Consider the following 21,417-nt stretch of genomic DNA (forward strand, 5'->3'; position numbering starts at 1 on the left):
AACTAGTAATACTCAAGAAAAGCTAGGCTTCAAAGAAAGATACATAAAAAAATCTTCAACTCGAAGTCATCCTAAATCAAGTTGTCCCCTCTGAGACTCTTGCAGATTATTGTTGACTATAGAGCAAAAAATTAATTAAAAAAAAAAAAATACAGGTATATTTTGGAGATTGTCGTTATTTAAATACTGATTTACTCAAAAACAAGCCTGAAGCAGCAACAATATGAATCTAAGGAAAAACCAGAAAATCTTAGCTCAATATAATCAATATACTTTGATGACTTCCACTTTCAACAGAATAAACCAAACATTTTAAGTTCAAATTTTCCTGTTTAAAAAAAATAATAAGGTCAAATTTAAAAATGTCTTAAATTCTAAAATTTAAAAACTGTATATGGTTAATTAATTATTTAATATTTATTAGAATATAGTTAAGCACTCCTTTTTAAACGTACATTATATTTATGCTGGTATAGAAAATTTACACTGGAGGACTTTTACATTTTGTATACTAAATATATTTAATTGATATTTGTCAGCTTTGCTATTTTGCTTTCATTTGTATTTTCTATTGTTTTATGACACATTAGATAGGCCTCAAAGAAATAATCTACTCCACCCTTATTGAAAAGGAAAAACATGTTCTGTTTCATACTAACTCAAATTATGACTATTTCCCAAGAGACTGGGCAAAAGACAATCAGACTAACTACACAGAGAAAGCCAAAAATATTTTTATATTAAAAAATAATAATAACAATGCAAAAGCTATATGAAATAACTCTACCCCATGCTACCAGGAGGTTAAGATCATTTAAAGTTCTGTAGCAGAACAGAACAACTGTAACATTTAACTTTGAAAACAACAAATCAACACACTTTTGGTGATCGAGGGTCTGGAGAACGAGCAAAGAGTTCATCTTCAGGCAACTGAACATTTGAGGAAACGGATTCACATGGACGTGTACCATTGTAGATATGGAATTTGCAATGAGGATTTAAGGCCATGGAGAGAAGTTCTAGAAGTGGAAACCAATCTTGGGACAACTTGGCCACACATAGCTCCACCAGGCGATGAGTATTGTTGATAATACACCTCTGTTATATAAAAGGAAGGTAATTAATGAGATAAAGAATTCCGAACAGAAATATCTTCCAATCTTAATTAATTATATTTTAATAATTATCCTTCAGTTGTTCGATACTGATCATCTGAGTTATGTTTAACTTGACTAATATTGGGATCAAACTGATATATCAAAAAAGAAATTAGGGAGGTGAGAGAGAGGTTCAAGAGGAAGGGGACATGTGTACCTATGGCAGAAACCAACACAATATTGTAAAGCAATTATCCTTCAATTAAAAATAAATTTAAAAAAGCAATTAGCATTTACTTTATAAATTATATAGTATCTACTTTCAAGAACCATTTGCAATGGCTTACAAAATGAAGTAGGCACTGCTCTGTGTCCCCAGACAAGATGCACATTACCACTGCTTCCTCCCTGCAATTTTTAAACTGGAGGCAACAACTCTAAAATCTAAGCAATGTACAAACATCCAAGATGGAGTAGGTTTGCTATCTAAGCCTCAATGCAAAAGTCTGGTACTACTCCCAAAGCTTCCATTTCATACTCAAAAACTCACAATTTGTGACCATATTTCCCTATAATAAACAAAGAACAGAAACTTGTAGTAATTACGGTACTTCAATCTAAAATGCACATTTTTTTTCACTTTTTAAGATCTCTGGAATTTGGTTGTATCATATAATCATATATCATATAAACCTGAGACCACTACTGAATATTGGCTTGTGGTTTAAAATTTCAAGAGATTTTCTCCCCCTCCACCAGGCGCCAAAGTTGAAATGCGCAGGTTTCTTTGGTGTCTCTTTTTGTACGTAAAGTTATCGTCTCTGCATTGACCCTTTGTGTGCCAGATAATAGGTTCCCCATCTTGGGCGTTTTCCTTCCTTAGTGGTACATAAAATGAGTAAATGGTGCATTTCACAACATGTCATATTTTCAATGAAATATGGTGGCATCTCAAAAATCACAAGGCACTCGAGAAATAAGGAAACAGATTAAACCAATGTTTTCTAACTTGAAAACTCACATTCTAAATGATCATGCTTCTTCAACAGAAATTATAAAATTTCTCATTTTAAAAAATCCTTTAATGCAAGTAATGATCAAATATGTAACCAAATATATATATATGACTATATAAGTCAGATTTTTAAAATAAAAGACTCACATGAATCTCAAACTTCCAGCCACTCACTGCCTCGTCTGTAAGGATTTTCGTGAAAGATATTGTCAGCCCATCTCGAAAAAATCGCTGACATGCTTCACTTTTAACATCAAGGCCTAAGAGAAGGAGAGAAAAATTAATGTAAACAAATTATTTCTCTGATTGTCTTACAATGTCCAATTACATGATAAAAAGTAGTAACTGTAAAATATTCAGTAACAGCTAACAATTGCAGACTAGTTTCAGAAAAAAATTCATAGCATTATCTAAGAGGTCAAAAAAGTAACAGATTGAAAAATAAAAACCACCATCAGTGAATTTCAAAAATACTTAACTGTATAAAAGTACATTAAGCCAAGTAATACTAAGATGAACTGAAAATATTTCTAATTATGACAGTGGCCCAACATTAAAAACAAAATGGTTTTGAGAACAATGTGATAGGAGATTTAAATACTTTACAGTATTTTATTGACAATAAACTTTAAAACAAAAAAACAAAAAATGATGTTTCTCAACTATTTTTAAAATCTCATTTTGGTTGTAAATTATCCATTTGACAAATACTATTATATTATTCTAAAGAAGAGCTTCATCAATTAAAGATAAATTTTCATCTTCATTATTAGTCTCTTTTACGAGCTCAACATCTGTTTATGTCTTTAATTCCATCTGATTTCAGAAAGGCAATAGTGCTATATGTCCCCAGTCACACACAAAAAATCTTGAACTCTCGACGACAAAATGAAAACCCATTCAATTTGTATATAAAGTATCTGATTTTGGTTGTACAAAAGACATGACATTTAAACCTAGTACTGTACTTTTAAAAAATCTGAACCTTGTCTAAAAATAAAATAAACCATGGGTCTTAAAAAAATATGGGGGGGTGAGAGGGGTAGAGACTGCTTGTCCCATGAATGGCAATGATATTAAATGAAATAACCATTGTGTGTTTTTACCTATCACTGTTCAGTTAGGACTTAAAACATGCCTAGAACAGAAGTCTTCAAAAAATTTGCTGAACGGATGAATAAATGTGTAAATGAACAAAAGAAATTTGAGTAGTAGAAAGCAATGGTAATCTGATAATGCATTTTCATAACTCATTAGATTGGTTTTATAACATTAATAAGGTGTAAAGACACATTCTTTAAATGAAGGCGGGTAATTAAGACAAAGGAAATTTTACCCTTGCTTGGAATGAGACAGACTTAAGCAAAGTACCAAAGACAATTTTTATAATAATTAATTTCAACTGATAATTAGAACATATCCATGGCTACCCAATTTCAGAAACTAAAATGTTACTGCTGTTTACTTTAATCTCTAAGCCTTAAAAATATGTAGATATTACAATAGTAGCCCTTTGCTAAGAAAATTCAGTTGCACCTTAAGAACCAATCATTGAAAAAAATTAATTCCAAAGTTAAGCTTTTACTTCTAGACAAGAATAAAAACATAGTTAAAAAAAAAATGGGTTATTAAGAAAAAAACCAGTATCTCATCTTTCAAGTCTTTTTTTCTTTTAGAGGAAATTCAAACCTTTCTGTGTATTAAAAAATAACACATAAGATGGACAGTTTAAACATGAATATATACAAATTTCATGTATAACTTCCGAGAGTTCACAAACATCCTTGAAGGTTGTCCAAAGGATATGAACCCTTGCTCCAGGTATAAATCTTAAGCCATAGCAAGAAAACTTAGCTAAATGTTCTTGTCTAAGAATATACAGAAAAAGTATTCAGGCATGAAGTGAAACTATTTTCTAGTAGGATACATTATATGGAAAGCCTAATACCATTTAAACTTACCTTTTTTACTAAGGTCAATAGCAGCTTCTAAAAGCACTTCTAATTCCCCTTTTGGCAAAACTGGAACCACCCATCGAGGCCTAAGAGTTTTAATAATATGAAAAGATGTTTACTGGTTGAACACTGAAAGAGGCACTATAAATGAGTTACTAATTACAGTTACTTACCTCACCATGAAAATATTAAAATGACACTAAAATATTAAAACCACAAAGTTGGCAGACTATCTGCTTTGACTAAGTGTCATCTGTTGTCTCTACAAACAAAAAAATTTTTAAGGAACTATCAAGAAAAAAATATAGCAATGAGAGAAGGGGGAATAAATTATTTTAATAACTTAGATATAAAACTACTATAATAATCAAATATCACTTAAATGGATATCTATTGTTAGAGTTCATACGAAAGTGCTCATTTACATAAAAAACAATCATTTTATGTTTCTCTTCCCCACCAGATTTGCTAACATGCAATTTTGTCCTTGAGTGAGCAACCACCAGACAAAAACTGAACAGCAAAATACAACTTTTTGCTATTGTATCTCTGTTACAGAGAATGGTCAGGGACATTACAACTTTATACAATTGTTTGTTTGCTTGACTAATTCATTATATACATTTAATGTGTTCTTTCAAATATATCTCTAAAAACAATGAATTAAATACATATTAATAGGAAAATTAAGATAAATGAAATGAAAACATTTCAGTAATATAGTAAGAATTCCATTATTTCTAGAGAAAGCAGTACTTATGATAATAAACACAAAGATAACCTGGAAAAATGAAAACCTTATTGCTAGTGGTTAAGTTTTGGTTGGGAGGTGTGTACCTAACAAGGAAATTATAGTGAACCTTACTGACATAATATATTTCTATGTTTAACAATGTGTACTTACATTATATTAGTTATGTAATCAGAATGTTTTTAAAAAGTAAATTTAGTAAAGCAAGTAAGTCCCTATAAGTGTGTGTCTTCCTTTTCTTTTGAGGGGATGTGTCAGACCTCCCTAGGACTCACTTGTTGAGCTTACAGCCTGGTGTAAGACCACAGACCAGTGGGGGGGGGGTGGTGGGGAGAAGGGTCCCTAACACACTCCTCCCTCATCTTCTTTTTAAATATTTTCCTTCCCGTACACACAAGCTTAAACATTCACTCTCTGAGTCTTATTCCAAATAAAGCGTGGGGGTGGGTGGGTAGGTGGAGGTGAATGTTTGTATTATGAATATGAAAAAATGTATACTCTGAACTACTCCCTAGAAATGAAGATCAGGAGAAACAAATGGGTGAGATGCTTAAATGCCTCCAGCTAACCAGTTGACAAGGGGCAGGCTCTGAGGAATTCAATCTCCTTATGACCTGGTTTACCTTAGGGCCATGCAAAAAGTATTCAAGTCATCCAGTAACCCATTCACCAATAAGAAAAAAAGGGAAATCACACATATGGTTCTACTTCAGTAATACACCAGCTAGAGTGATCATCATTAATCTTAACACTTTATTGACACTGCTACTTCCTTTCATTTTTAAATCCCTTAAGAACCACAGGTTGCAAAGTACTTGGCAATGACTAAGATGTTAAGGGTATTTAAAGAGGCAACATGGTTAACTGTGATATTCCTATCCACTCTTGCTCTTTTCTTAGTACTAATCACTATGCTGAAAATCTTGTTTTCCCTGTGTATGACATACATCAAAAAACAAGACAAAATCAACTCACCTATTGATCATGTCATCCAACTTTGCCAGGTCAGTATGTGGAAATGCAGGCTCCTCATCTTCAAGCTGTGATGGGGCATCACCTTGACCTTGCTCATCTGGAGGAGTTGCCGGGGAATTTTCATTGGAGGAATCAGGCGATGAGGTCTTAAAGATTAGATATTCCAGATTTAAGTTTCTATAACAAACGTACATCTAATAATTCAAACACCGAAACAAATTGGGGGAAATAATTTAAATTTGTAAAGACATGATCACTGTAAGTGTATGATGTATCAGGTGGTCTGTGTGCTACTACACTTTAACATCCTTTCATTTAATCCTCAACAGCCTAAGGAAGTGTTCTTCTACTTAATAGATTAAAAAAACAAAACCTCGGACAATACGTAATTAGCCCAAGGTCACACAGCTCCAATTCTGTGGTCAGGACTCAAATCCAGGTCTAATTCTAAAGTCTGAGTTCTTATCTACCATGTGTACTGCTTCTCCACTTACATTTCCCATATATGAGCCCTTCATGATACAAATTACTGCACACATTTTACAGATTAAAAAGTCTCTGACTTCATCTTCAACTAATAAGGCTAACTTTACTCTTCCCTGTTGGTGCTTCCTTTTTTTCCCCCTCCATACTTTAGCTGTGCACAGTATTTCTACAACTAAGTGAATGAACTTTTATAACCCTTATTAATTTTGAAAGCAGATAGTATTTTTCTCCTAATTGAAACTAATCTAAATTTTGAGCTGATTTTTGTGTGTTTGTGTGGAATTTTCTACCCACTGTAGGTTGATCATTTTATTAGCACTCACTGAACAGATGCGTAAACAAATGCTTGTACTAAAGACAGGTGGGTATATTATATTCTAGTTACAAACTTTATACATGAATTCATAGAGCCAATTTGCAAGAAAACAGCAAATCTTTACTTAAGATGATGAACACTATGTAGGTGCTAAAGGGCTAGTTTCAAGGCAAAAAAACGACACAACAGAATTCAAGTTTTAGAAGCCCAACAGAAATATTTGCATTTTAAGTATGTAACTTAGGAAGTCTGCTTCATTAATTTTTAAAAAGCCTCCCCCATTTCCTCTGGTATATATGTATTATAGATATGCTCACAGAAATTGTAAAGACAAAAATAACAATTAAGATAACCATAATAGTACACCAAAGCACCAGAGACATTTTCAATTATTTCCTGAAATTTTTGTTCTGTGACCCCCACAAATCCTGTCCATATATATGTATAAATTTTCACTAAAATTAGGATAATACTTGCTTAAGTTTGTGTCTTTTTCTATTTAAGTATTTTCCCACATCACTAATCATCTTTTTTAAAGAGCTGATTAATGGCCATATGGACATTGCATTCAATCAATTAAACAAAATTAAGGGACATTTAGCATTCTGCAATTTTTACTGCTAACATAAAATTATACTTTTATATATAAATCTTTTACATAAAAAATTTCAATTTTTCCTTAGGACAGGACCCTGAGAATATAATTAGTACAACAATGGTAAAAATTATTTCTTTTAGGGCTGCTGACATATATATTACCAAATTCCATTCCAGAAAGTCTGCACCCTCCCATAAACATCTCCCAAGAGTGTTCATCTCATAGGGCCTTTCCCAAGGCTGCTTCATTTATCACTGAGCTTTAGTAGAGCTTAAAATTCTCTCCTGTGGGAACCCTTTTAAAAATTACTATATATTAAGTGAAAAATCTGACTGATTTTAGAAATTCCCTTTATGCCATATGAAAAAAATACCTTCAAGGTAAGCCATAAGGTGGGCAGTGATTAGTGCTATGGTTGCTTCTTCCAGGTCCATTAAGTGCTAAACCTTTTGAAATAACTAGAATCCTAACATTAAAAAGCAGAGGATAAGAAAGCGAAAAAGGGATACTACAGACGGTTATGAATATAATTTGTGGGAATTCCCTGGCGATCCAGTGGTCAGGACTCCGTGCTCTCACTGCCAAGGGCCCAGGTTCAATCCCTGGTTGGGGAACTAAGATCCCACAAGCCACGAGGCCAAAAAAAGGGAAGAATGCAATTTGCTTGTTCCTTTTTAAATTATCATCTCCAAAAATGTAAAGAGCTATTTAAAGTAAGAGGACATAAGGCAGATGCATAATATTAAGTTGAAGATCACAAACCCAAGAGCTTAGTATACCTTAAGATAAGAGTAAGATTTAATTTCTACCTAAAGCCATGCAAACCACAAACACTGGTGAATGATTTAGGAGTCTGTGCATGGTGCAGGTATGAAACAGAAAAGAGAGGGCAATAGACACTGGAAATCCAACTAGAAGCTCCTGGTTTAAAAATATAAATCTCTGGCATCTACCACAAACTGACTACATTTAAAGAAATATGAGTACTGGCTAACAAATTTATGACATAGGAAAGACTTAACTGTGTCCAAGACCTGTGACCATATACTTAAGTATTACATGTCCTAAAAGTGGGAACTGGAGAGGAAAAGGAATAAAATTGACATTTATTAAAACCTGACTTGGTCACTTCTCTAAAATGACAGAGGGAGAGGATGAAAGTGGGGGAAGGAGGGAGGGAAAGAGGAGGACGCGAATGGGCGCGCGCACACACGTGCGACTCTTTGCTATCATACTTGTCAATAGAGAGAATAACCTATAATAGCTAGACAATAAAAAGTTATCCTTAAATGACAGATGTAAGTACTCTACAATAACTTTTGCCTAACACTAACCCATACAGAATTCTACAGAAACATGCACCAACTGTAAGCAAGTTTGTGATTCACGTGCATGCCCCATAGTGACAAATTCACCTCTAAGCTCTGTCTGAGCTGCGTTACAAGTTTTAATGTTTGTCTTATTCAACTTAATATTTCCTGGTATAAAAGTATGTACAATAGAAAGCTGAAAATTAATTCTTTAAACTCCCATTTCAAGAAGTGAGAAAAAGAACGGCAATTCAAATGCAAAAGAAGTAAAAGGGAACATGAAATAAGGGTTAAAAGCATACAAGTAGGAAGGGGGGAGATAGTTAAAGCCAAAAATTGGTTTGAGGGAAGGTTTGATGAAATTGGTAAATCCTTTAGGAAAGGGTAATCAGGAGAGAGAACACAAATTAGCAGTAGCAGGCATGAAAAAGGAGATGTTACCACAGATCCTAAGACATTAAAAAGATAAAAAAGGATATTATAAACAGTCTTGCTTCAATAAATTTGACAATCTAGATGCAGTGGACAAATTCCTTGAGAAAATATATTACCAAAAGTCACACACACACACACAAATCAGAAAATCCCCCTATTAAAAAAAAAGTTGGATCTGCAGTTATATCCTTTCCACAAATAAAGCTCCAGGCCAGATTGTTTCGATTTTACTGGTGAAATTATTAATGCAGAAATAACTGAAATCTTACACAAATTCATCCATAGAACAGAAAAAGATTATTACCCTCTGAGTTTTGAGGTCAGCATAAAATCTTGATACCCAAATCTATTTTAAGCTCTTAGAAAATATTATTTCATTTGATCCTCTTAATGATCCCATGAAGTAGTTACAGTATTGTTATCTTTTTACAGCAGAAAAACTGAGGCTTAAAAGGTCATATAATTTACCCAGAGTCATAAAGCTAGCATCGCATGGTGCAAAGCTCAAATGTGAACACAAGCAACATGACTTGACCCCATACGCTCACCACAGGCTACATCAAATGATTTAATGCTTTCTTCTGGAACCGACAAAGGGCTTAACTTTAATGATTACTGATAGAATAAGACACCAGAGGGAAAAAAGGGGCTACATACCCAAGCATCACCACCTATACAGCATTTGAGATTCTTGTTACTGTGTAAGACACACGTTTATTTTTCTTAATAACAGCTTTATGTTACTTCACTAATTATTCATAATATGCTCCTAATTATTCAGAACATGGGATATTTAGTTATTTAGAACATGGGCTATCTGTACCCGTAACAGATACACCAACATAGCTTTAACTATTAAACTTCCTACCTGATTCTGTTGGAGGGCGGGCTGAGACTGTCCATCAGGAGCCTGGCCCTGGCTGTCATTCCCTCCTACTGGAGAGCCACGAGTCGTGGCTGTCATACTCGACACAGGGCAGATCTTTGCAATTTTGTCTGCTTATGTAGTTGTCTTGAAAAAAGAAATTATAGTCCACTTATAGAAGATGAAGTACCAGCATTTGTCAGTCTTAAAAAGCTCCAATTCAAGAATAAACCATCTTGCAGAGACCATTGCATAACCTACAAGTAAAAGAAAAAAAAGCACATTTGTTTTAGACATAAAAAACATTAAGGAATTGTTCAAATTCAGTATTACCAGTGAATCTAGTCAGGAGAAGGTGGCTATATAAAAGAGAGGACAAAGTGAAAAGTTAGTTTCATTAATACTATATTTAAATAAACTGATAATAGTACATCAGTAGTTACATCAAGAAAACATACAAGTACAGCCTCATGATATTTCAGTTTCCTCCTGGGATTCCAAAGACATTATCAAGGTTATTTATTTGGCTGTTATTTCAATTCAATTATGGAGTGGCAAAAACTGTCTTCAACTTGCTAATGCCTTGAATATACACAATCTCACAAACATATGTAAGATATAAACCAAGTAATAAAATCTAATTATTAAAAATATTTCAGGAAGAACTGCACAACTAACATTTATCACTGGTACGTGGGTATTAAAATGCTTTCTAAACAAATGTACAAGTGGTTTTAACAGAAACTTTAAAACTTTGGGGGACTTTTTCTTTGGAGAGGGTTCAAACTGTATCCTATTCCTCCAATACAACCTGTTTTGTCAAATGACCTCGACTTTTCCCTTTTGGGAAGGTTTTGGCCACAGGCACCCCCAGAGCCACAGCAGGGCTCCAGACACAAACTGTTTAACAATGGAATTCTTCTTTGCTACCTGAGCAGCAAAGCTGTATAGAGGAAGACCACCAAACCCTCAATTCTGTATTCTTGGCTGCAGAGTAAAATCATCCGAGGTGCTTTTAAAAACACTGATGTCTAAACCCCTCTTCAGAATGAATAAATTACAATACTTTGGAGTTAAGCCTAGGCATCAGTACTTTTAAAAATACCTCCCCCATAACTGATTCTAATATGCCACAAGAATGAGAGCCTCAACTGATTGATTTACAGGTAATTTAGTTTTAAGGAAACCACATTTCCATTTACTCCATGTTTGCCTCAAACTTAAATATAATCACTTAACCCAGAGATGGGGTTCTAAGAAGATTTCCTTTCACTTATCAAACTGGAATAATAAAAAGTTTAAGACTGATAATATCGAGCACTGGTGAGGCTAAAAACGGAAAAATCTTTAATACGTAAAGTGGAAAAACAAAAGGTAACATGGTTGAACAGCCTCTCTCACTTTTGCTTTCCATTTTTATACAACCTACATTACAAAAAAGTTTTATGTGAAGTAGACAATTAAAACGGAGAAGGCAATGGCACCCCACTCCAGTACTCTTGCCTGGAAAATGCCATGGACGGAGGAGCCTGGTGGGCTGCAGTCCATGGGGTTGCTAAGAGTCAGACACGACTGAGCGACTTCACTTTCACTTTTCACTTTCCTGCATTGGAGAAGGAAATGGCAACCCACTCCAGTGTTCTTGCCTGGAGAATCCCAGGGATGGGGGAGCCTGGTGGCTGCCATCTATGGGGTCACACAGAGTCGGACACGACTAAAGTGACTTAGCAGCAGCAGCAGCAGCAGCAGCAGACAATTTAAAAAACCCACCTACCATTTTCTTCAGCCATTTTGGGTTGGCTGGCAAATTAACTATTCTTTTTCTTACCACTCAAAACATCAGCTAACCGATTCAACTTCAATCTTCTCTACTTCAACCCTGCTCCAATCTCTTCCTTTTGATCCCATTACTCATGATCCCCAATGAATAATATCTCAATTGTCACCCCCCTCAATCTTTTCCTGGATGTCTCTTAGCCTATAAATGTGCTTCAATCCTCATTACCAAAATGAAAATTCACCAACTTCCGTCCTTCCCTTTCCCCCCAAATCTTAAAAAGAAGGCCTCTGCTTCCCCCTTCCTTTCTTCCATTGTCTCTCTCATCATCTAGTTGTATCTAAGCTATCAAGACTGTTTTAAGTCTTAGACCTCAGTTGAGGTCTATGGACAGGTTTGAGGATTAACTTCCCCAAAATTACATGCAAATCTTTATAAATACATACTTTGGAGGGGAAAGAAGGTCTGGTTCACTGATCAACGCTCTACTAATTGACAGCTGATAGTCAAATGACTGTGTTGCTGTTCACCCTGTCTGTTCTCTTCTCAGAATTAGCCACAACTGGCTGCCACTACTCCCACGTCCGTTCCTGAACCTGAGGTTCCTTGGCGTTTACAATCCTGAACTTCGATTTCCTTTCCACTTCTTTTCAAAGGGGAGGGGAGACAGTAGTAAGTAGATAGTAGTCACATCAGTGACAAGTACACTTTTTGATGCTGAAACAACAGTGAAAACATCCACTAAACAGTTGACTCTAGGTCAGGAACTGAAGGAAAACTTGGGGGTGGGGGGTCTTGAAGAGAATGTTCACAAAAGAGTGCAAGATGGATTCATTAGCGTCATATGGGTTGTTGTTCAGTCGCTAAGCCATGTCCAACTCTGTGATCCCATGAACTGAAGTGAACCAGGCTTCTTTGTCCTTCACTATCTCCCTGAGTTTGCTCAAAATCATGTCCACTGAGTCGGTGATGCCATCCAACCATCTCATTATGTTGCCCCATTCTCCTCTTGCCCTCAATTTTCCCCAGCATCAGGGTCTTTTCCAATGAGTTGGCTCTTTGCAAAAGACAGCTGATGTACTGGAGCTTCAGCTTCAGCACCAGTCCTTCCAATGAATATTCAGGGTTATTTCCTTTAGGATTGACTGGTTTGATGTCCTTGCAGTTCAAGGGACTCTCTAGAGTCTTCTCCAGCACCACAGTTCCAAAGTGTCAATCCTTCGGTGCTCAGCCTTCTTTATGGTCCAACTCTCACATCCATACATGACTACTGGAAAAACCATAGCTTTGACTATATGGACTTTTGCCAGCAAAGTGATGTCTCTGCTTTTTAATATACTGTCTAGATTTGTCATTGCTATTCTTCCAAAGAGCAAGTGTCTTTTAATTTTGTGGCTGCAGTCACCATCCACATTGATTTTGGAACCCAAGAAAATGAAATCTGACACTGTTTCCCCATTTTCCCCTTCTAGCATCATATGGTATCCCCCACAAGTAAACACCTCCTTCTGAAAGTGAGGAGTCACAATCTTGGGGGGTGAGAAGAAGTCTATTATTTATTCCCAAATGTAGGGCAAGTTGGAAACAAATCCTGAGGCACAACAAAATTAAAATGGTATTTTTAAGGTACATTCTTACAGTTTACATAGAATGTGGTATTTTCCTGTAAACTAGAAAACCATGGCTCTAAGAAGTGACTTGAACAAAACACAGATAAGTTAATAACTCTAAAGTGAATTTTATTACTTCGTCCATTAAACCAATGCCATCACTCTTCAAAAGGTATTTCCAGGAAGCAAATCCAAGGGTGGATGGATAAACATTTGGTATACACACACAATGGAATAGTACTTAGCGTTAACAAGGAAGAAAATTCTGACTTGGATGTACCTAGAGGACGTAATGCTAAATGAAACAAATCAGTCACAAAGGGGCAAGCGGTCCATGACTCTACTTATATGACGTAACTACACTCAGAGAAGCAAAGTAGAAAGGTGGTTACCAGGGGTTGGAAAAGTGGGGTGACGGGCAATTATTGATCAAGAGGTACAGAGTTGCAGTTTGGGAGAATGAAAAGTTGTGGAGATGGTTGGTGGTGATGGCTGCACAATGTTAATGCACTTAATGCCACTGAACTGTATTCTTAATAATGGTTAAAATCGATTATGTATTTTTCCCACAATAATATATTATATATATATATATTAAACGGCTCTCTTGCTTTGTACTCCTTTAACATTAGGACATTAACTTAAAACATCTTAAAATTATATTCTCATGTTGTTTGTTTATGCTCAACATCGTTCCATTCATATGCATCTCAGTAACTCTCCATCTATACACAAATCAAAAATATCTAGCAAAAAGTCAGAGGACAAATTATTCTAGATAAAAGCATTCTGTGGATAACTAAGGGACTATCCTTTTCAACAAAATAACACTAAGGTAAATGGAAAAGGCAGCAGTCTGACCTCTCCCCACATATAACACGTTTCTCTGAGACCACAGAACTCAACCCTCTTCTCCACATGTCTGTGCTGGGCAGGCACAGCAGGTGTCAGCACAGCATATACTCTGCTCTATTCTGCTATTTTTAACAGTCATCTCTCTACCACCACGTAAGAATTGGATACTTTTCCCTTAGTGTGCTAGGTTGAGAGATTAAGAACAAGACACAGGAATGGAACAATTAAAAGTAATTTCTGGATTCAAACATAAGTCTTGCTCAAAACCCCACCTCTGCCACTTACAAGCTGCCCTATCTTAAAGTCCAGTAACAAGTACTGTCACTAATTTTCCAGGTCTTTAAAGCAGACGGTACTACCCACAAAAATGCCATGAAGGGGCTTTCCTCGTGGTCCTGTGGTTAAGACTGCATGCTCCCAAGGCAGGGGACAGAGGTTCGATGCTCGGTTGGGGAACTAAAATCTCACATGCTATGTAGCACAGCAAAAAGAGAAAAGAGTCAGGAGAATTATTTTGATAAAAGTGTTTCATAAATACCAAACACACAGTAATTCTCAAAAATTGTAATTGTCTTTTCCTTTTCTATAGTGTACTGCGTAGAGTTATTGAATATTTGAGCTAAGAATTTGAAAATAATGTATTGAAATATAATGTGGAAAGTCTGAATGGAGGGGAAAAAAAAAAATCAAAGATACACTACAACTATGTTACCCAAGAATAACACCACTATTTTTTTCCTCCTTTTTCTTTCCCTTTTTTTTTTTTTGGCTACACCACAGGGCTTTCAAGACTTTAGTTTCCCCACAGGGATCGAACCTGGGTCACTGGCAGTGAGAGTGCCGAGTCCTAACCACTGACAGCCAGGGAATTTCCAACAGTGGTAGCTTTCTTCATTTTTTTTTAAGTGAAATGTTAGTTGCTCAGTCATGTCCAATTCTTTGCCACCTCATGGACTATAGCCCACCAGGCTCCTCTGTCCATGGGATTTCCCAGGCAAGAATACTGGAGTGCCTAGGGGATCTTCCTGACACATGGATCGAACCAGGATCTCCTGCACTGCAGACAGATTCTTTACCATTCGAACCATCAGGGAATCCCCTGGAACACTGGTACCTTTCTTAATAAATCCCATTTAATTCAAGTGGATGGGATTTGAATTGCTATCACACTCCTTTACTTGATTACAAGAAGTACTCTCAAGGTTCTAAAGAAGCTTATCTTCCAAGTCACAGATATTTAGGCATTCATAGCTGAGTTAGACAGAGAAGGCAATGGCACCCCACTCCAGTACTCTTGCCTGGAAAATCCCATGGGTGGAGGAGCCTGGTAGGCTGCATCCATGGAGTCGCTAGAGTTGGACACGACTGAGCGATTTCACTTTCACTTTTCACTTTCATGCATTGGAGAAGGAAATGGCAACCCACTCCAGTACTCTTGCCTGGAAAATCCCATGGATGGAGGAGCCTGGTAGGCTGCAGTTCATGGGATCGCTAAGAGTCAGACATGACTGAGCAACTTCACTTTCACTTTTCACTTTCATGCATTGGAGAAGGAAATGGCAACCCACTCCAGTGTTCTTGCCTGGAGAATCCCAGGGACAGGGGAGCCTGGTGGGCTGCCGTCTATGGGGTCGCACAGAGTTGGACATGTCTGAAGCGACTTAGCAGCAGCAGCTGAGTTAGAACAAACTTTCTACCAAGTCAAAGTAAAAGTATCCTACACAGAACTGAGCAACTCAATAATCATTCAAATTATTTAAAATCTGACACAATAGCCACCACTTCTTGTAGGAACACTAAAAGTCAACAAATCACAATGTGAAAATTTACTGTACAAAGTAAAGTTTGAAGCTTAACATTTTATTTTAGAAAAACAAGAGTACTGCAAGGGTCATTGTTCTCCCTCCCTTTCACACGAATTTTACCAGAATGCATCTTGGATTTTCAGCAATACAAAATGACAATATTAGGTGTTTTATCTGGGGAGAGGTCTCAGACTGCTGCCTTTTCCATTTACCTTAGTGTTATTTTGCTGAAAAGGATAGTCCCTTTAGAACCTATAGTATTTTTATATTCAAACTTAGCATGTTCCAAGATGGGAATAGCATCACGTTTACCTGGATAAAGCTTGGTTACCCATTATACTAAATAACCTAGTATTCCATAAACATCAACCATTTGTATTTATTTTAAACTTTGTAGGACTGAATTTCTATAGCAGCTTTCAAATGGAAGGGCCTTAATACCACAGAAACCCTCAAGACAAAGAATGGTCCTTCTCTACAGGACCTTCTCTACATTCTTCCATCTCTGCTCAAACTTTCCCTACATTCCAGTATCTCTTTTATACAGCACACTGAAAGTCTCTACAATTCCACATATATGATCCTACTATACTTAAAAAGTCTCTTCTCTTTCTAAATTTTTCTCTTTTCAACCAAAATATAAAGGACGTTAAAATAAAAACTCAAAGCTTAGTCATTTAAGAAATATATGCTGAGTGTCTACAGTGGGCCACACAGTGTTTTAAGCATAAAGGAATAAATACATGGCACTACACAGCTGGCAAATCTCTCTGCTCTTGTGGAACTAACATTACACAATGTATTGAGAGACAAACAAGCAACAATGGCAAGTCCAACAAATTATTTACTGATCACCAAAATGAGTTCATTAGAAACTAATTTGATAAATCATCCTTATATACATCCATGAAATTATCTTGAGAACTTAACCTATTCTGGTTTTATGTATCAAAACCAAAGGGGAAAATTATTCAATTATCTTTCTTCATCTAGTGACTTTCCATGTTTAATTGGCATCTATTACCCTTGTTTTCCTCTTAAAATACTTGACTCAAGCGGTGAGAGACATACCTGTGAAACACAAGCTATACCTACCTAGCACTAGACCTTACTCCTCTGACTGATCACTACAAAATGAAAACCGTAATTACAACTAACTAGACAAACTATTATTTTGCAATTAATACTCTAGCACATAACAGAAAGAAAGAACTTACATGTTGGTTTAAAATTTTACTGCAAAATGTGTAAGTCGTCTCATCTTTATTATAAGTCAATATGAAACATCTTTTAAGTACTAAGCTTTATTTCAAAATAACCACTATTTTAGTGTATTGGCTTATTTTAAGCCAAGAGTACTTAGATATTTTTGAATCTTAAACTGGAATTTCTATTGCTATGATAGAGTCAACATGTTTAAAAACAAACTTTTTATGCATTGTAGTCTGGAAGAAAAAATATCCTTCCCTACATAGCAGTTCTTCTACAACATAAGAAATGACACACATGGGGTATTTCAGGTTTGACACACGTCCATGGACAGAGATAAACTGCCAAAATCCTCAAAGTATATGAAACAGAACACAAAATTAAAACAAACAACGATCAAAAACAAGTATGTACTTTTAATTATCTGTGCAATACCTGGACTTCTGCTTTTTAAAAAATCCCTTCTAAGATAACATTGAAATGTTAAGTGAAAATTATTGGGGGATAATCCCGACTAATTTTTAGATAAACTCATTTGCAAACATTGTCACTGTATTTGTTTTAACTAATTATTTAACTACCTATTATTATTATTTGTGACACACCTCACAATCAATTATATCAATACACCATGATCCATAGCCACTCTAAGTGGGTAAGGCAAAACACGTTTCAGTATTTATACTATCCAAGGATTTTTTATTTTGTGGAGTTGTTGGTTCTATTCCACTCAAAATTTCTCTGTGGCTCTACAATTCTGTATCCCATTATTTACAATGGGTGTTTTTTTGCCCTACACCAAGTAATTATCGATACCAGCTGGATGTCCTACAATTCAACTCAATTCTGACACTATCTCCCAAAAGACAGCTCAAGATTTACCCTCCTCCCACTTCACATATCAGCCATAAATCCAAGTTGTCACCTGTGCTTTTGACCGACAGGCTATAGAATGGAGGCTCCAAAGACTCCCTCCTTGGGTTAATTTGCTAGAGCAGCTCACAGAAATCAAAGAAACATTTTACTTACTACATTATTGGTTTATTTATTGTAAAAGGATATAAGTTAAGAACAGCCAGATGGTATAGGGCAAGGTATGGAGAAAAGGCATGGAATTTCCACGTCCTCTTTGGGCTCACCACTCGGCCCATATTTCCACGGGTTCACCAAACTGGAAGCTCTCTGAAACCCATCCTTTTGGGGTTTTAGGAAGGCTTCATTACCTAGGCACAACTGATTAAATCACTGGCCGTTAAGGACCTCTAAGCCTTTCTCCCCTTCCTTCAGGAAGGGAGGGAGAACACTATTCATAGGGTTGGCTTCCCTGGCAACCAGCCCCCATCCCTGGCGATCTAGGGGCTTTTCAAGTCACTTCATTAACCTAACAACAGACACCTTCCAGATCCTCACCACTTAGAAAATGCCAAGTTTTAAAAGCTCAGTTGCCAGTAACTGGGATAAAGACCATTTCTTATTATAAATCACAATATCACAGGTCCCCTTCGAGTTCCATCTTAATTTGTACATTACTCTAGACAAGTTATGAGCACTTATGTACGGGGCACAATAGTAGGTCCTTTATTTATATAACCTCACTTAATCCCAGGATCCCTATTCCATGATTATCAGTCCAATTTAACAAACAGAAGCAGAAGCTAAGCGATTAAGTAACTTCAGTTTGTCCAAGATGGCATTATATATATATAATGCTTGTGGAGCTTTTCTCTTCTGGTAGGGAGAGAGATCATACACAGGTGCTATGAAAGAAAAATGCAGTTGCCTCTGAGAGTACTTGATGGATTCTGAGTAAGGAGAGTTGAGGATTGGTGAATCAGTATGGGCCAGACTAAGACCACTTTTGCAAAGGCTCCACAGTCAGCATGAGAAAGTACATTTTGAAGGAACAACAAGAAGGCGAATTGGAGTTAGAACCAGCTTTGGGTAGAGTAGTTGCAAGATGAGCCCAAAGAGAAGTATTTTGGTCTTCATTGGGTCTTTGAGGATTTTTTAAGCAGGGCCATGATATTTTAGGGTTTGCATTTTAATAAAATTCAATAGTGATCATTTTTTGGTCTTCATTGGGTCTTTGAGGATTTTTTAGCAGGGCCATGATATTTTCTTTCATAGCACCTGTGTATGATCTCTCTCCCTACCAGAACAGAAAAGCTCCACAAGCGGCAATTCCCTGGCAGTGCAGTGGTTAGGACTCTGAAAGTCCACGGTAGGGAGCACGGGAACGAAGATCCCACATGCCTCAAGGAACAGTTAAAAAAAAAAAAACAACTCTAAGGGCAGAAGCTGTATGCGCTTTGCTCATCACTGAATTCCAAGAATTCATTGGCACACAATAGGTAAACACTCAAAACAAAAAAAAGAGGGGGTGGTGGTGGTGAACTACAAGTCAAACCCTCTCCCTTTTCAGTTCTAGTAATTCCTTTTATGACATGTCCAACATTATTTTTTCCACTCCCACTCACACCACTCTAGGCTAGACTCCAATTTTAACATCCTGGATGGTCTCCACACTACCAATCTTTTTAGTATATTATTGCTAAATTAATGTCAACATTTTCAGTCTCTGAAACCTTTAGTGGCTTCCTCCTCTCTACTTTTTACATAATACTGTTCAAGATCAATCACAATCAGCCCTAACTTATTTTTCCAAGTCCATCTCTCATTCCCCAATTTCAACATCATCACAGTCAGGTTGACATGCCTCAGAAAGTGAGGCAGAGTGAAGAGGCAGTCAAGTGGAAGAGCCAGAATTCTAACTGAGGGAGTACAAGTTCCAGGGTGACAGCCTTAACTTCCAGGCCACGCATGAATAATGCTTGAAAATAGGGAGAAAACTACCATTAATCTCACCATATCCACACCTCCAAGATACAGTATCAAAATATTTATGATGCAGAAGCACATTTTGATAAAACCGGATTTTTCACCTAATTTATAATTTCCTCATGCTAAGTATTCTTCTATATTCACCTTTAATGGCAGCTGCTGCTAAGTCGCTTCAGTCGTGTCCGACTCTGTGCGACCCCAGAGACGGCAGCCCACCAGGCTCCCCCGCCCCTGGGATTCTCCAGGCAAGAACACTGGAGTGGGCTGCCATTTCCTTCTCCAATGCATGAAAGTGAAAAGTGAAAGCTAAGTCGCTCAGTCGTGTCCGACTCTTAGCGACCCCATGGACTGCAGCCCAGCAGGCTCCTCCGCCCATGGGACTTTCCAGGCAAGAGTACTGGAGTGGGGTGCCATTGCCTTCTCCGCTTTAATGGCTACATATCACAAAATATTTTATTCTAAATCACAACAGCTGTACTCCTAAGAAACATGGCATAATCAAAAATGATGTTATAAAAACAATAGTTCAATGGGAAGATGCCATTTCATGTCCATAACTATAAACCTAAATATCCCTTGGCAATTTTAAAATGCAGCCTTCACTCAAGAGTAAAGGCCTTTCTTTCTGTAGTTCCACCAGCACTGCCATTATCATTATAACAGGACTCATCATTCTTATCACACATTACGATAAAATTATACACAAAACCAGTCAAGGCAGCTATATTAAACAGAGTCCCCACCCCTCCAGTGTGATGCTAGTTTTAGATAGCTTCAAATTCGATCAATAACTCAAGCTAATGCAAATGAAGATGTCTAATTATCTCTGTTAAATCTAAAAACATTACTTAAGCTAAATGTCCATATTCTATTATCATCACTATTAAACACACACACCATTAATTTTTGTCACTAAATCACTATGTACATCCACTCGTACTTCCTAGAAGTCATCACAACAGAACTGCATCCTTCATTCTAAACTCTGTGGCAACAGAAATTTATTCATTTAGAAGTGCTCAGTAAATGGTCCTTTTTATTCAAAACTTCTCCATACTGTGTCTGTCAAGCCCTATGTACACAATTAGGGTACCAGAGGTTTTTATATGTACATAAAAGCTTCAATAAATTCTAGCATCCTTCCGAAAGCATTCTCAAATGTGAATTTTTTAGTGGCTGTAGGCAATGAGTAATATATTAAAAATGACTTATGGGGGACTTCCCTGGCAGTTCAGTGGTTAAACACCCCCCATCCCCCTCAACACAGGGGAGACTGACTGGATCCCTGGTTGGGGACTAAGATCCTTGTATGCTGTACAGTGTGGCAAAAAAAAAAAAGACTTGTGGAATGATGGCATCAGAAGTTCTGTGGACGCTCTCGCCAGTGAAACAACTGTAACTGGTAAAAACCATTAAAAAACTTTTGTAGTCTCTAGAAATCATCCTAAGGGTATACAGCAAATGAATACTAAAGAAAATCTACTCAGTAAAAACAGAGTCTGGCATTTTGAGCCAGC

The 21,417-nt window shown here is 36.6% G+C and overlaps 1 protein-coding gene across 6 annotated transcripts in view; it reads right to left on the reverse strand.

The window, feature by feature from the left end:
* USP9X (ubiquitin specific peptidase 9 X-linked) overlaps positions 1-21,417 on the reverse strand; it is a 115,212-nt gene that overhangs the window by 71,984 nt on the left and 21,811 nt on the right. For all 6 annotated transcript variants that reach the window (XM_055564328.1, XM_055564326.1, XM_055564327.1 and 3 more), the window contains 5 exons: positions 9,807-10,060; positions 5,794-5,939; positions 4,074-4,153; positions 2,260-2,372; positions 880-1,098 (listed from right to left, as the gene is read on the reverse strand). In XM_055564328.1, coding sequence (XP_055420303.1) covers positions 880-1,098; positions 2,260-2,372; positions 4,074-4,153; positions 5,794-5,939; positions 9,807-9,902 — 654 coding nt within the window. In that variant the 5' untranslated portion in view covers positions 9,903-10,060. The remainder of the gene's footprint in view (positions 1-879; positions 1,099-2,259; positions 2,373-4,073; positions 4,154-5,793; positions 5,940-9,806; positions 10,061-21,417) is intronic.

This window comes from Bubalus kerabau, chromosome X (genome assembly GCF_029407905.1).
Source record: "Bubalus kerabau isolate K-KA32 ecotype Philippines breed swamp buffalo chromosome X, PCC_UOA_SB_1v2, whole genome shotgun sequence".
Taxonomy (NCBI): Eukaryota; Metazoa; Chordata; class Mammalia; order Artiodactyla; family Bovidae; genus Bubalus; species Bubalus kerabau.